Source organism: Mobula hypostoma, chromosome 4 (genome assembly GCF_963921235.1).
Source record: "Mobula hypostoma chromosome 4, sMobHyp1.1, whole genome shotgun sequence".
Classification (NCBI taxonomy): domain Eukaryota; kingdom Metazoa; phylum Chordata; class Chondrichthyes; order Myliobatiformes; family Myliobatidae; genus Mobula; species Mobula hypostoma.
The window spans coordinates 55,090,372-55,105,160 of record NC_086100.1 but is presented as its reverse complement, the minus strand read 5'-3'; the positions used below and the strand labels follow the sequence as shown (position 1 = coordinate 55,105,160).

Genomic DNA, 14,789 nt, shown 5'->3' with positions numbered 1-14,789 from the left:
AACCTGCATATTCATGCATATTTATATGTGAGTTCTGAGGCACTACTGGAATGCTAGTGATAGATACCTTGATTAGTAAATGGTCGGAGAAACATATATAAAATTAATGTTAAAAGCAAAGTGAAGTGCAACTACTAATCTTTACAGCATAAATACCTCGAACGTAAGGGTCAAAATCTTCACTCATCAATAAGGCTTTCATGCTGCTGGTGTCACTTGAATGAGCTGCCTTGAAAAACTCACTCCCAGGTCTGTAAAAATCACAGTGCTTCACTTACTGTATTCAAAAGTTAAAACTATTTTAACACTTTTAAACTCTTTAAACTTTTGTGGTTTGGTGGCAATAATAATGCAAGAACATCCACGCCATTCCCCTTCCCAAGCTGCATTGAACTTATTGCTTTAGAGTTGGACCATCAAGTTGTGATCATGTCTAAAACTCAATCTATCTCCTGATCAAAATTCCACAGAGATTTTAGGTAGGGTTTATGATTTTTATGCTATTGGATTTGAATTGCACTGAATATCAAAAATTAATGATTTTGTTGGTAGGCAAACACCAACTGTTGTCCACATTCCCTCATATTATGAAGGGCTGTAGTGCTCATGAATACTGACCACATGCAATCTATTTTTTCTTATTAAAGGCCAATCAAAATGAAGGATGCAAATTTACACAGAGTTTATACATCTCCCTTTGTAAGACAATAGTGGGGCTGCAGCACATTTATATAACTCCCACCATTTGTGTTTCTGCTTTTCAATGTCTGGTAAGTCCAGAATCAAAAAATGATCTGGAAATGTCAAAGGCTGCTATGTTCCTTAGCATATTAAATAGTTCAGATCATTAAAAGCAGTGAGAGGTAATGGATAATGAATCTTACTGTATCCTTCCTTGGCACCTTCTTGAGGGTGTACATCTTCTGAAAATGAGTTGCATAAACAAATTCCCAATTTTAAACCAGCTTAACAAGAACATTACTTTTTGGATCAGTCATTATTTTACTCCTCACCCTAGTTTCTGCTCCAATTAAATCAACTGAGCTGCAAAAGAGCATCAGACTTGAAACCACACTACCATTGCTGGAGCAGTTAAAATCAAGGTTCAGATTAATGTGTTAGTTACTCAGACTTGCTTTACACTGTTTAATATATGCTTCAATCTTGATCTACACTTTTCCCATTTACTCACATTGTGCAAAGAAGATGTTCAAATGTCTGCTTCCATTCAATACATGAATTAAAATCTGGACATATTACAGCTACTCAGAAGTACTAACTATCTAACAGAGTATGTTTGTGCCCATAAAAGTGGCAATTTAGTAGTGTTGCTGTGAGTGTATTCTGATTCTCTGTTTGATTTATGCATTAAGAGGTAAATTGTTCACAATTCTCTCATCATAATAAATTGCTGGAAATTTCTGGGTTATGAGGATCTACATTCCTGGCAATACATATTATTTGCTAGGAAATAAGCTTGAAAATTACACCATTGAGTAAATATTGGATACTTGGGTGAGTTCTGGCAAAAAGAGAAATTTTAAGCTATGGATCTTATCCAAAAGTAAAACACCTGGATCTAAAACACTTTAAAACATTTTCAAATCCCACATTGTCAGTTATTACTACTCAACTCCTCACTTCTTCCCTCCCTTGGACTAACCAGTGCTGATTTTGCAGGCTGAAAAAAATCCTTTAAAAATATTATGTAATGAATGGTCTCAATAATTAATTTAATTGTAATTTACTAAGTTACCTGGTTTCATTCATATCCATTATGCAATGCATGTGGACTGAGTCAAATGGTTTAAGTGATTGGAATTCCAACGAAATCCTTTAAAAAACTGAAAATACAGATATAAATATGTTTGAAGGCTAAAACAATTGTTAAAGATTTGATGGTACTCGTACTGCATTTCATGCCAACATTTGATCTAGCATTACGGTAACATTAGCAGTAAGTTCATTTTTAATGCTTTAACTTTGTAATAGATTATCTCTACCACATAAACGTAGAAATTTTACTAGATACTTCTGTATTTTGAAATCTATTCCATGCACTTTAATCCATTAGGCTATGCACAACAGTGCTTCGTCTCTTTAATCATTTCACTAAACGAGCCCAGTTGTTAGGTTACTGCCACAAAAGAATTCACTACTTTGCACTAATATCGAGAAAAATGAATCTTGCATTTTCTCTGAGATAGTCAAAAATAATTGTAAGGGAAAAAAAACAAATTTCATGCTCTTACTTTCATCCTTTTCTTCGAACAATATTTGGGCTCTATTTTTCATCCCTTCTTTTAAACAAATACCGTCCAATTCAAAATATATCATAAAGAACAGAAAAATATTTTGGCCATTAGTTACTATTTGTTTAATTGGTACATAAGAATAAAAAACTCTTACCTTGCTCTCCCATTTATTATTTCTGTAAAAGCTCCTACAGCACTGGGCAGCAGCGAGTCATGCCTGTTCTGGATGGCAGATTATATGCAACAAATTGTTTTGGCAACATACCGGCCATTTCTTTACCATGGTTTCTGTGTTATGGGAAATGTGCAGATTGTTTCAGTAATTAACAGGAAATTGTTCTACCATGAGAAATCCCTGACATTTAAATTGAATCCATAAAATATTAATCAGCAGATCAAAACAGAACAGTTTACCTGCTCTAGTTTAAACTTTATGCTTGGTGATCACTTATTTTTGCATTATCCAATTAAAAACAGTGATGCTTAACTGATAACTTACAGCTAGTTAATGCTTAGCTAGTACAAAATTGACTAAACGTTTGGTCATATTTTTAATCTTTGCAACTATATTTAGCAATAGGTTAGGACGCAGCTGAAATCTGTGCTTTGTGTCTCAGATGAGCAACAAGAGTTGCAGTTTTTAAAGAATTCTGTGTATCTAAATGTTAAAACAAAAAATGTGCATATCATCATCATATGTTGTAAAGTTAACACAAACTGAAATCAAAGAGAAAACATTTTACCATAGTGGACTGAATTTGAACAGATAGTTTCCAATAACAGATAGAGCTGGGTTTGTTGTGGCTTTTTCATTCTGTTGTAATTGATGACTGAGGTCAAACTCTAATACCCCCAACAATTTACATGTATATATATCCATTCATTCTCGTGGTAGCATCCACAACAAAAGAAATAGAACTCGCTCTTCAAATGTATAAATAGGATGAAAAATTGAAGTAGACTGCATCTGTATTCAATTTATCCTCAGTTAAGTATTGTAAATCATGCTTTCCGTCTGCAGGATTAACTAGATCAAGGAAATGCAACAGGAAAATCTTGCAATCCATTGTGCCAGTGAAATAAATCTCAGAATTAGACTGGCGATGTTAATTGTTTACTCTGGAGTTTCAAAGAGTGAGAGGAGACTGCATTGAATTCTGTAAGATCTCTTCATGGAGTAGTAATGGATAGGACATTTCCTTTGGGAGAACCTAGTCTGAAAATAAGGAATCATCCATCTAAAACAGGTATTTTAGTTTGTTTTCACACAAGTAATGTGAAACTCCCTTTCATAAAGGATAATAGTTGCTGAGTCATTGAATAATGTCATAATATGCAAGGGACATCAGGGACTGATGAGAGTTGAAGTTACAATTAGATCCCCCATGATCTCATCAACTATCAAAGCAATCTGAAAGAAGTGGATGAGCTACTCCTGCACCTAAGGTGGTGGTTTTGCGCTGTAAATTGACTATTTACCTTTTCAACTCAATAGGAGAGCTGATCTTCGCATCTGTTTCCAGTAGTAAAGGACTGTCTCCCAACTTACCAGGTGAAAAATAGACTTCACCGGACAATCTTAGCACCCACAGTTAAATTACATAGGGACATTAAAAACAGAAATGGTGTAGACCATTCCACCCTTGTGTCTACTGTATATGGCATTTAGTGAAATCATGGCTGATCTTTTACCTCTGCGATGCTTCTCTGAACTAACCTCAAATCCTATAAATTTCTTCATATCTAGAAATCTTCACCTTGAATATACTCAGCACTGAGTTTCCACAACTTGCTTGAACAGCGATTTCCATACATTAATTGCCTTCAAGTGAAGAAACTTCTTCATATCTCAGTATTAAATAGCCAAATCCTCACTTTCACAATGATACGAAAAGTGGTACTGTAACATTAATTCTGCATATACCCTATCAAGTCCTGTAAAAATGTCACATGCAACTCATCAAATCAAACTAATCATTGATGATTGAAGAAAAAAATGCCATTTATAGGATTCCAGAACAATTTTGTCACACAGATATATTTGTCAAAATTTATACAGGAAAATGGACTGCACAAGGATAAATGAATCAAAGATTTATGCTTCAATTACAAAATATGCAGATAATACAGAGCATAGCTCACTCATCCAGTTTAATGATGACAAAAAAATTCACATCACCCCTTAATTTTTAGAAATCTTAGGATTTTACCATATACACTTACATTTTTGTTGATCAGCATAGGTATTTACATATTATACTGTACATTTTACACTGATATAAAATTCAGGAAGCATGTGCTCTTGCATGTACCTGGCTACAAGAAAATTGCTATCAATAACAATACAAATCCTAGCAAAAATCTATATGAAAAGTTCTTGGCATTAATGCCTGAAGCTGCACCCTAACCCCGATCCTCTATATCCCGAAGTACAAAATATAAAAAGCAATAAATGAACAAACATCTATGCCTCCATTTGGTTAGAAATGTTTGCATATATTTTTATAACAGCAATACAACTTTGGTATTATACTAAAATGGCAAATTATTATGTAGCACATGAGTATCAGGCTAGATCTATTGTTATTAATAAAAATTGGAGTGTTAATATTGAAATTAAAGAGCCAACCTACCAAAGCAAAAACTATAAAGGAAAATAATGATAAATATCATCTACAATAGAACAATAACTGTCCTATTGTGCACTTAATTCATATTTTAAATGAATGGTGTTTCATTTGGTTATTCCAACTTATCAAATGTATCTTACTATCAAACAGCTTGCCATTGGTGGTTGGAAGTTAATGACCCAAATGTAAGAAACATCATGCAATTTAATATGCAATGGAATAACCCACACACATTTCAAAAGGGTAGGTCATGCTTAAGAAAATTATTTTATTATTTGGAGATGATTAAATAGTAATATACATATTTGAAATTCCAAAAGGACCTTTGTTAAGGCATTACGCAATAGATTCATCACTAAGTCAAAAGACGTGGAGTTGAGGGGTATGTTACTGAAATGATGTCACAGTAGCCCCTGGACAGAAGCAGGGGTTAAATATGGTTATTACAGCCTGCTGAGTATTCTCAGCATTTCTTGCTTTAATAAAATGCAACACAACCCAGGGATGCAGGGCAGGGCAGCATGGTAGCGTAGTGGTGTGCACGCTTCAGGGTGCAGCTGCTCTGGGTTCAATTCCAGCACTGCCTGTAAAGAGTTTCTGCGTGGGTTTCCTCCAGGTGCTCTGGTTTCTTCCCACAGTCCACAGATGTACCAGTTGTTAGGTTAATTAATCATTATAAATTGTCCTGTGGTTAAGCCAGGATTTAATTGGGGATTGCTGGGCAGTGCAGCTCGAATGGCTAGAAATGCTTATTCTGTGCTGTATAGCAATAAAAAAAATAGGTTTCTAAAGAGAGGAGACTAATGACCTTTCCAATTATGAAAGACTTCGGAAGTAGAGGCAGAGAAGATGGACCAGATTTTTTCCCCACATCTGATGAGTTGATGTAAAAATCGAATTGTACATGTTGTATAGCAGAGACCGTTTACTTGCAAATAGGGGGCTTAACAGCCCTGCTGAATATGATTGTGATAGAACGGACATAAGCATAAAAAAGAGCATTGGGCCAAGGAATGTAGAGAGAGAGGGATGGAGTGGTTGAGGAATCAGGCTGCAGTCATTTCTGTTTGGGCTGGGTTTAGTGAATAGTCAAACAGGCAACCAGGTGTCAGTGGTCAATCAAAAAGGCATGGAGGGCAGAGATTTTTTCAGTGAAAATAGGGGAGGTCTGACCTGAAAGAACCTTTGTTTCCTCTTCAGTCAATTAAATAAAGTTGGGCCATCTTTAGAAAGCTGAATTCAATCTTCCAGTTAAGGCCTTCTTCAGGAAGGTCTCATATGTGCAAACTAATACTTAGTGATATCAAAACATTTCAGGTGACTAAGCCTATTAGGTGTCCTCCGTACAGGTATGCACTGTACATATGTAGAAACAGCCTCTAATTTAAAGACATTACCTAATGGTACATTTTGTATGAAGAGCTTGTAAAAAAAATATGCTGTAAAGAGCACATAGCTAGTGTGCTACAAGATAGCATCTGGGCTGATAGTTCCACAATGGGGTGAGCAGAGTCACAGGTCAAGGATAAAAGTTTATCACTGAATAAAATGAATATGGATATTAGAAGGAACCTTTACTATGGAAAGTAGTTAGAAAGTGGAATTTGCAAGGAGAAAAATTATTTGAGGTGGCTATCATTGATGCATTTCAGAGAAGAGGATTATATGAAATGGAACACAGGCACCGGCCTGCTCGTTCATCTGGCCATTTTCTATGTTGTAAATGTCATGTAACTGTGACCTTGTTCTTACAATACTCACAGCGAAAATATCCATTGTTTTGTTTCAATGACACAAACAAGTATTTGTTGATTCAATGCAAATTATGAATGCTTCCCAAAGCTTATTGAAAACCATAAGGAAAAGCAAACATTCTGCAGTTATTGACATTTCCGCCATCTAGATATTGAAAAGCATAATTTTGCAGCTTAATTTTAAAAGCTTCAAATTGCAACTTGGTACAATTCATGGTTTAGTTTTAAATATTTCTATTCTCCTATCTTACAAACTCCCTTGCTACCGTATTTGTAATGTTAAAGCTTCTTGATTGTCAAGTTAATATCATTAATTTTCAAAATACTTCTATAAAAGCAACATACTTCCTTTTAGACAATATGTGAAAGATATACAGGATAATTCATTGAATATAAGTCGTAATGAAGATTTTTGATCCAAAATGTTGACCGTTTACTCTCCTCTCTAGACATTGCGGAACTTGCTGAATTCCTCTAGTATTTAGTGTGTGTTCTTGAATTCTTTGTGCATGAGTTTCTTTGTACTTTGTTCAATCTTAATAAATATTTATTGATTGGAAAGTCACCTTCCAACGGAATAATATGGACAAACTAAGATTATGATTCATACAAAGAAAGGATCTGCATGAATATTTTTGTTTTGTGGCTTATAAAGAGTTAAATAGTCAATGTTAACTTTAACCAACCATTCTAAATACAGTGACATAGATTTTATTTTCTGTGAAAGGGTAAAATGGTTTATCATATATCTACTTCCCATTTAACACCTTTCTTGTTTACTGACTATTGGAATTAGGCATCAGAAGAAAATAATATCACCAATTTTATACTATTGCACAAAATCATCACCTACCCACTATGCACAGTGCAGAAGATGCCTCTTCATCTCCAATGTATAACAAATAACAACTACCGTAAGGTTGCTAAATATCATACCTGGTGAAAATAAGATGGGTTAACCAGAAGTTTTCAATCGTTGCTTAAGTTATAATTGGCTTTGCTTCAAAATAATTATCTCATGCAGAGCACACACAATAGAACACCTAACATATGATCCACATTTCAATATTTGAAAAAGCTTACCATGAACTTGTTATGGACCATCCATTCAACTTGAAGCTTTTATAAATTATATATAATCTGAATGCCATGTCTTTATTACATCAAAAGGCTTTAATACATCACCTTTAAATATCTCCAAATTTAAATTAACCTGAAAGAACACCATATTAAATATATTTGTGTGAAAATATATATAAAGGACTGGCTTGTTTGACTTAAATTGGCTAATGAAACAAAAACAATAAGAAATCAATTGTAACGAAGTCACATTTCTGCCCGCTGATTTGTCTTTGCTGCAAGTGCTTCTCCGTCCTCCTCTTCTTCCTCTTCTTCTTCATAATTTTCATCCTCTCTCTCCTCTCCATGATTGGTATCTTCAACGATTGACTCTTCTTCCTGTTCATTTGCCTCCCCTTCCTTCTCATCTGCCTGTATTAGAGTCAAAACAAGTAGTATATGGTATAACACAACTTGAAAAATGCTTAGTATAGATGACTATGACAGTCTTTTTACACGAGTGGTGATATTAATAAGTATGCATCTTAAAATCACCAATAATCCCACTGTTAGAATTTTGGATTCGTACTTTCTTAATTTTACAGGAAATTGATATTACAGGAAAGATTCTAGCATGGATAAAGCAGTGGGTGATTGGCAGGCGGCAAAGAGTGGGAATAAAGGGAGCCTTTTCTGCTTGGCTGCCGGTGACTAGTGGTGTTCCAAAGGGGTCTGTGTTGGGAATGATTCTTGTTACATTATATGTCACTGATTTGGATGATCGAATTGATGGCTTTGTTGCAAAGTTTGAAGATAGGTGGAGGGGCAGGTAGTCTTGAGGAAATAGAGAGGGCTACCGAAGGACTTAGACAGATTAGGAGGAAGGGCAAAGAAATGGCAGATGGAATACAGTGACAGGAACTGTATGGTCATGCACTTTGGTAGAAGAATTGAAAGGATTGACTATTTTCTAAATGGAGAGAAAATACAAAACAAAACTGATTTGCAAAGGAACTTGTGAGTCCTTGTGCAGGATTCCCTAAAGGTTAATTTGCAGATTGAGTCTGTGGTGACGAAGGCAAATGCAATGACAGCATACATTTCAACAGGACTAGAATATAGAGCATGGATGTAATGTAGAGACTTTATAAAGCACTGGTGAGGCCTCACTTGGGGTTTTGTGAGCACTTTTGGGACCTGTATCTTCGAAAGGCCGTGCTGAAACTGGAGAGGGTACAAGGGAGGTTCACAAAAATGATTCCAGGATTGAATGTCTTGTCATATCAAGAGCATCCGATGGCTCTTGGCCTGAGTTCAGTGGAATTCAGATGACTGAGGGGTGACCTCATTGGAATCTATCGCATGGTGAAAGGCCTTGATACTGCGGATGTGGAAAGGACGTTTCCTATGGTGGGACAGTCTAAGATCAAAGGACCCAGCCTCAGAAAAGAGAGGCACCCTTTTAGAACAGAGATTAGGGGAAATTTCTTTAGCTAGAGTGGTGAATCTGTGGAATTCATTGCCAAAGGCTCCTGTGGAGGCCAAGTCAGAGGTTGATAGATTCTTGATTGGTCAGGGCAAGAAGGGATACGGGGAGAAGGCAGGAGATTGGGGCTGAGAGAAAAATTGATCAGCCATGATAAAATGGCAGAGCAGACTCAATGGGCCAAATGACCTAATTCTGCTCCTATGTCTTGTGGACTCACAACCTGAATTTGTTTATAAGGTAGGGCTATATTCAAAGTTAATTAATTTATAATTTGATAATATTCGTCCCAATGTTTAAGTGTCCCGGATTCTTCCCCAAATAATCAAAATATTTCCTTCCTTGGTGTCCATCAAATTCAGTTTAATATTTTTTGAAAAGTTTTCAGATATTTCCTAACAACTGAGGAATATTGTTTAAACCCCATGCTGCTGCTGTTGTATAACATTTCTTAGTTTCTACAAAAATCACAGACTCAGAAATCAGATTGCAACAAATGAAAAATAACTATTCATGGAATGAATAAGTGAAGAAGCTGCAGAAGATTGTGAACACGGCACAGCACATCACACAAACCAATCTTCCGTCCTTGGACTCACTTTACACCACACGCTGTCAGAGCAGTGCCGCCAGGATAATCAAGGACACGACCCACCCAGCCAACACACTTTTCGACCCTCTTCCCTCCGGGAGAAGGTTCAGGAGCTTGAGGACTCGTATGGCCAGATTTGGGAACAGCTTCTTTCCAACTGTGATAAGACTGCTGAATGGATCCTGACCCAGATCTGGGGCGTACCCTCCAAATATCCGGACCTGCCTCTCAGTTTTTTTGCACTACCTTACTTTCCATTTTTATATTTTCTATTTATGATTTGTAATTTAAATTTTTAATATTTACTATCGATTTGTAATCCAGGGAGCGGGAAGTGCAGAATCAAATATCGCTATGATGATTGTACGTTCTAGTATCAATTGTTTGGCGACAATAAAGTATAAAGTACTTTTAAAACACCTTTTCAGCACTTCCAGATGTGAATCTAGCTTGTAAAACTAAAGCATCAAGTTATACTCTCTCTTGTGAAAGAACAAGTGAATCAGTTCACCTCATCCCAGATTGATCATTGAACACTCTCAGGAGAATATGGTCTTGGTACGGCAATGCTTCATGGGATGTAATTTAACTATGCTGCAGTTCCACCAATGATCTTGACATGCTCCTCAGCCTGAGCTCTCTCCACAAATTATCTGGTCAACTCAAGAACAATGGGTTATGAGGGACGATGCCTGAGTCCCTCCTAATTCACTCATATCCCTCTCTCTCCATCCAATCATCCTAAACCTCCAGCAGAGGTCCTGATCTCCATTCTACTGCACCGATCAATTACTCTCCATCACTGATTTCCTTATGTGGGTCCACTCACTTCCCTAGCACCTCACAAAATATAAATGAAGGTTAAAAAAAATTAAAAGCCAGAAATAAAATCAGAGAATGCTGCAAACACGCAGCAGGTCAAATTCTGACAAAGGTTATGCAACCTGAAATATAAACTCTTTCCCATTTCCACCTATGCTGCTTGATCCGGTGATTGTTTCCAGAACTTTCTGTCTTTTACACAAGTGAAGGGCTGAACGGTCTCTTTCTGTAATGTAACCAACCGTTCTATTAATCTATTTTAAATCCAACAGTTTTTGTTAATGCCTGCACTGAACGAGAAGCAGGGTGGACACAGAAGGGTTAATTTCAATGTTTCCCTTGCCACAAGATGATATTCTAGCTTGTGTTGATCAGCTTCAGGTCACCAACTGCAATTTCATCAGGGGAACTAATGGAATACCGCTGCTTCGTGACAGTGGGCCATGGCTTCAACTGATCAGGTTTTGTAAAGGATCGCTTGGTGCTTTGAAGTCTATTTACTCTGTCAGTTTTTTCAGGCAGATATCTCCTTTTGCATATATTAGCAGTGAGCATGGTTTCTCTCCCAATATTAATTCCATTTACACCAATGACTCTGAAAGGTCAGGCGAGGGCTGTATCCAGCAGCTGAAATAATACTACGGTAAAAAGTCAAATCATTTTTAGAGTCTGAGTATGACATGAACAATTTGGCAAGCTGAGAGATTCATATGCTGTCAGGAGTGTGGAAAGGAACTAACTGAAATAAATATCAAACATGATTTGGAGGAGCAAAATTTTATGCAAGGTTTTATTGATGAATAGTCTGAAGCCAGGAAAAATTATTTCATAATTGAAAAAAGCAACCAACACTTGGGGCAGGATACATGCATAATGTTTAGCTTCTGTCAGCTGACAATTTATTTTGCGAAAGTGATTGTGTGTGTGTGTGTGCGTGCGCGCGCTTAACTGCTGGTGGAGTCATTGGGGCACCGTCATGACGAGCTTTTGGTATGCTCATCATATGGCGTGTCTTGGGCATCTGAAACCTGGCGGAGCCCATCCCTCTCCAGGTTTTTTTTTACGAGGTCAAGTTGTTAGCTCGACGCTCAACCCAGGCACAGATGGAGAGCGTGCAAGGGAGCCGGCCAGATTCAAGCTCGGAACCTCTTACCCTGAAGTCCAGCGCTGATGCTACTACGCCACAGTAATAAATTACTCTCAAAGTCAACCCTCTCTGATGTCAGTTTTATCTAATAAGAATGGGCATTAATGATGCAGTTTTTAAAAGTACAATTGAACGCTTTAAAAATAGAAGTTGAACAGAACATTCAGCAGGGTAAAAAACCACATGAAACCAACATGATGGGAGTGAATGCATTCGATGTAAAATTTAAAGAGCACGAAGAGACTAAAATGGCAACATCTGGGGTGTTCACTTTCAGATATATGACTGAAATGTGGATAGATGAAAAGGTTGTATGTATTATATAGAAGCAGGTTTGAACACAAACAGATTTAAGACAGAGCCAGATGAATTAAAACCACAGGAAAGACTGGAAAACTAACAATGACGATGCAAGATGCTCAGAGCTTCAGTGGAATAAAGACAACAGCAATAATGTAGTTTACACTTTATCTCCAACAGAAAATCCAGGTCATATTTAAAAGGCTACCACAACATGCATAACATCTGCTGTACTAAAAATAAGAGTTACAATAAATGTCGAACCTATTCCAGAGAATTACTGATTAGGCCATGATCTTGGCATCAATAAATTCAGTTGTGCACTAGAGACAAGTGGCTAATCTCAAATGAAAAGTTTCAAACTGTCGCCCATAGGAAATTCCATAAAAGCAAGTCACATTGATTTTTTTTAAGTTGACATTGATTTTATAATAAAAACACAGGCAGTGCTTAATGTAAATTCATACAGGGATTTATAATAACAAAGATGGGTGCTGCAACAAAAACAGTTGTGTTTTTTTGAGAATATAAAAAAAAGGAAAGGTACGTTGCATCCAGAGTTTCTCTGGTTAGCAGACGATTTCCCTCCACACCTCTCTGACGTAGTGGGGAACCGCGTACAAGGCCAGTTACAGCAGTGGTTTGCCATTGCTTTCTGCTGGGTCAGTTTCCAAAGAGATCACCAGCTCGTAACCCAGCACGGATGGAAAGCATGCAGGGGAGCTGGCTGGAACTGGATTCCAACTCAGGACCTTTTGTCCCAAAGTCCGACGCTGATGCCACTATGCCACCAGCCGGGTCCTTTTGAGAATAAGAAACTAAAAAAAATGGAGAAATAAAACCTTTATACATCATATAGTATAAAATATCCCTTTTCTACCCTAAAAAATAGCTCTATCTTATTTCCAATGTTAATTGTGCATTTTGCCAGAAGATTTATCCTTCATCATCTCAGTTCCTCATAAGTGAATGAGGACGGACTGGCCGAGTCCCCAATCCCTGCCACTCCAGGTCATTTTGCTTTACATTCTGTTACCAAGTCTGGTTCCCAGTGGAATGCAGTGGAAGAAAACAGTTCAGTTATATCTTTAGAATATTCCCAACAGACATTTTCTCACATTCTTTGTTGAACTCAATTTATTCAACATTTAAAGCTCATCTTCTACCTTCCAAAAAATAACACTCCCAACCTTCCACTCAGGGAATCACTTATAATCCTAAAACCACCATGTCCAATTATGCCTCTGGAGAGACAAACAACCACATTTCAGGCCAGTGACCTTTCATCAGAACAAGGAAATTAACTACATTTTAGATTGAACGGGGAGGCTTCAATCATACCAGTGCACAAGAAGAACGTAGTAATCGGTCTCAATGATTATTGCCCAGTAGCACTTACAATCATTGTGATGAAGTGCTCTGAGACATTGGTCATGAAGCATATCAACTCCTGTCTGAAGAGTGACTTGGATCCACTCCAATGTGCCTGCTGGCACAAAAGGTCTGCAGTAGATACCAGTTCACTGGTTTTCCATTCAGTTCTGGAACATTTGGACAGTGAAGATGCATACATCAAGGTGTTCTTCATTGACTACAGCTCAACATTCAACACTTTCATCCCCTCAAAACTAATCAGTGAGCTATTTTCAAGACCTAGGTTCAGTACCTCCTTGAGCAACTGGATCCTTGATTTCCTCACTTGCAGACCCTGGTCAGTTTGGATTGGCAACAACATCTCCTCCATAATCACCATCAGCACAGATATAGCACAAGGCTTATGCATAGCCCCTGCTCTACTTGATGTATACTTCTTACTGTAAGGCGAAGTACAGCTCCAATAGCATTTCGAAGTTTGCTGACGACACCACTGTAGTTGGCCAAATGAAAAATGCTGACGAATTGGCATGTTGAAGGAAGACTGAAAATCTGGCTGAATGGTGCCACAAAAAGAAGCTCTCACTCACTGTCAGCAAAACCAGAGAGCAGATTATTGGCCAGTTCTCAAAAGGGGGTCAGAGGTGGAGAGGATCAGTAACTTTAAACTCCATGGTGTTATCATATCAGAGAATCTATCCTGGGGCCAGCATGTAAGCACCATTTCAAAGAAGGCATGGCAGATCCTCTACTTTTATATAAGATCGTGTAGATTCACTATGCTATTTAAAATTTTGACAAACTTCTACAGATGCACAGTGATGGTATGCTGACTGATTTCATCACAGCCTGGTATGGAAACATCAATGCCAAAGAACAGAAAAAGCCTACAAAAAGTGGGGATATAGCCCAGACCAACACAGGAAAAGTCCTTTGCACAACTGAGCACATCTATAAGGAGCGCTGCCACGGGAAAGTAGCATCCAACATCAACATCTAGGCCATGTTCTCTCTCACTGCTGCCATCGGGAGGAGATACAGGAACCCTAGGTCCCATGCCATAGGTTCAGGAACAGTTAGTAGCCTTCAATGATCAGGCTCCTGAACCAGTGTGGATAACTGCACTCACCTCAGCATTGAATTGATTACTGAACACAGCCTCTGGACTCACTTTCAATGACTCTACAACTGATATTCTTAGTATTATTTATTGATTTATTTACTTATTGTTCTTTTGTATTTAACACAGTTTGTCTACCTTTGTGCATTGGTAGCTTGTCAGTCTTTTTGCTTATGTGTACTTTTTCATTGATTCTATTGTATTTCTTTGTTTTCCTGTGAATGCCTACCAGAAAATGAATCTCAGTGTA

At 37.4% G+C, this 14,789-nt stretch overlaps 2 protein-coding genes across 6 annotated transcripts in view; both read right to left on the bottom strand.

Annotated features, from left to right (window-relative positions):
* LOC134344786 (transient receptor potential cation channel subfamily V member 6-like) overlaps window positions 1–2,679 on the bottom strand; it is a 37,329-nt gene extending 34,650 nt beyond the window's left edge. For 2 of the 4 annotated variants that reach the window (XM_063044877.1, XM_063044875.1), the window contains exons 1-4: window positions 2,410–2,679; window positions 1,757–1,844; window positions 885–920; window positions 157–251 (exon numbers count right to left, since the gene is read on the bottom strand). Coding sequence is in view for 3 of the 4 variants with exons in the window: in XM_063044875.1 (XP_062900945.1) it covers window positions 157–251; window positions 885–920; window positions 1,757–1,788 (163 nt within the window). In the remaining variant the exon portion in view is untranslated. Of the gene's footprint in view, window positions 1–156; window positions 252–884; window positions 924–1,756; window positions 1,845–2,409 lie in introns of all 4 variants that reach the window. The other 2 variants (XM_063044873.1, XM_063044876.1) reach the window with 2 other exon arrangements.
* A 1,568-nt stretch (window positions 2,680–4,247) lies between these two features.
* Window positions 4,248–14,789, bottom strand: part of golim4a (golgi integral membrane protein 4a) — a 108,765-nt gene continuing 98,223 nt past the window's right edge. For both annotated transcript variants that reach the window (XM_063045825.1, XM_063045826.1), the window contains exon 14: window positions 4,248–8,130. In XM_063045825.1, the coding sequence (XP_062901895.1) occupies window positions 7,966–8,130 (165 nt within the window). In that variant the 3' untranslated portion in view covers window positions 4,248–7,965. The remainder of the gene's footprint in view (window positions 8,131–14,789) is intronic.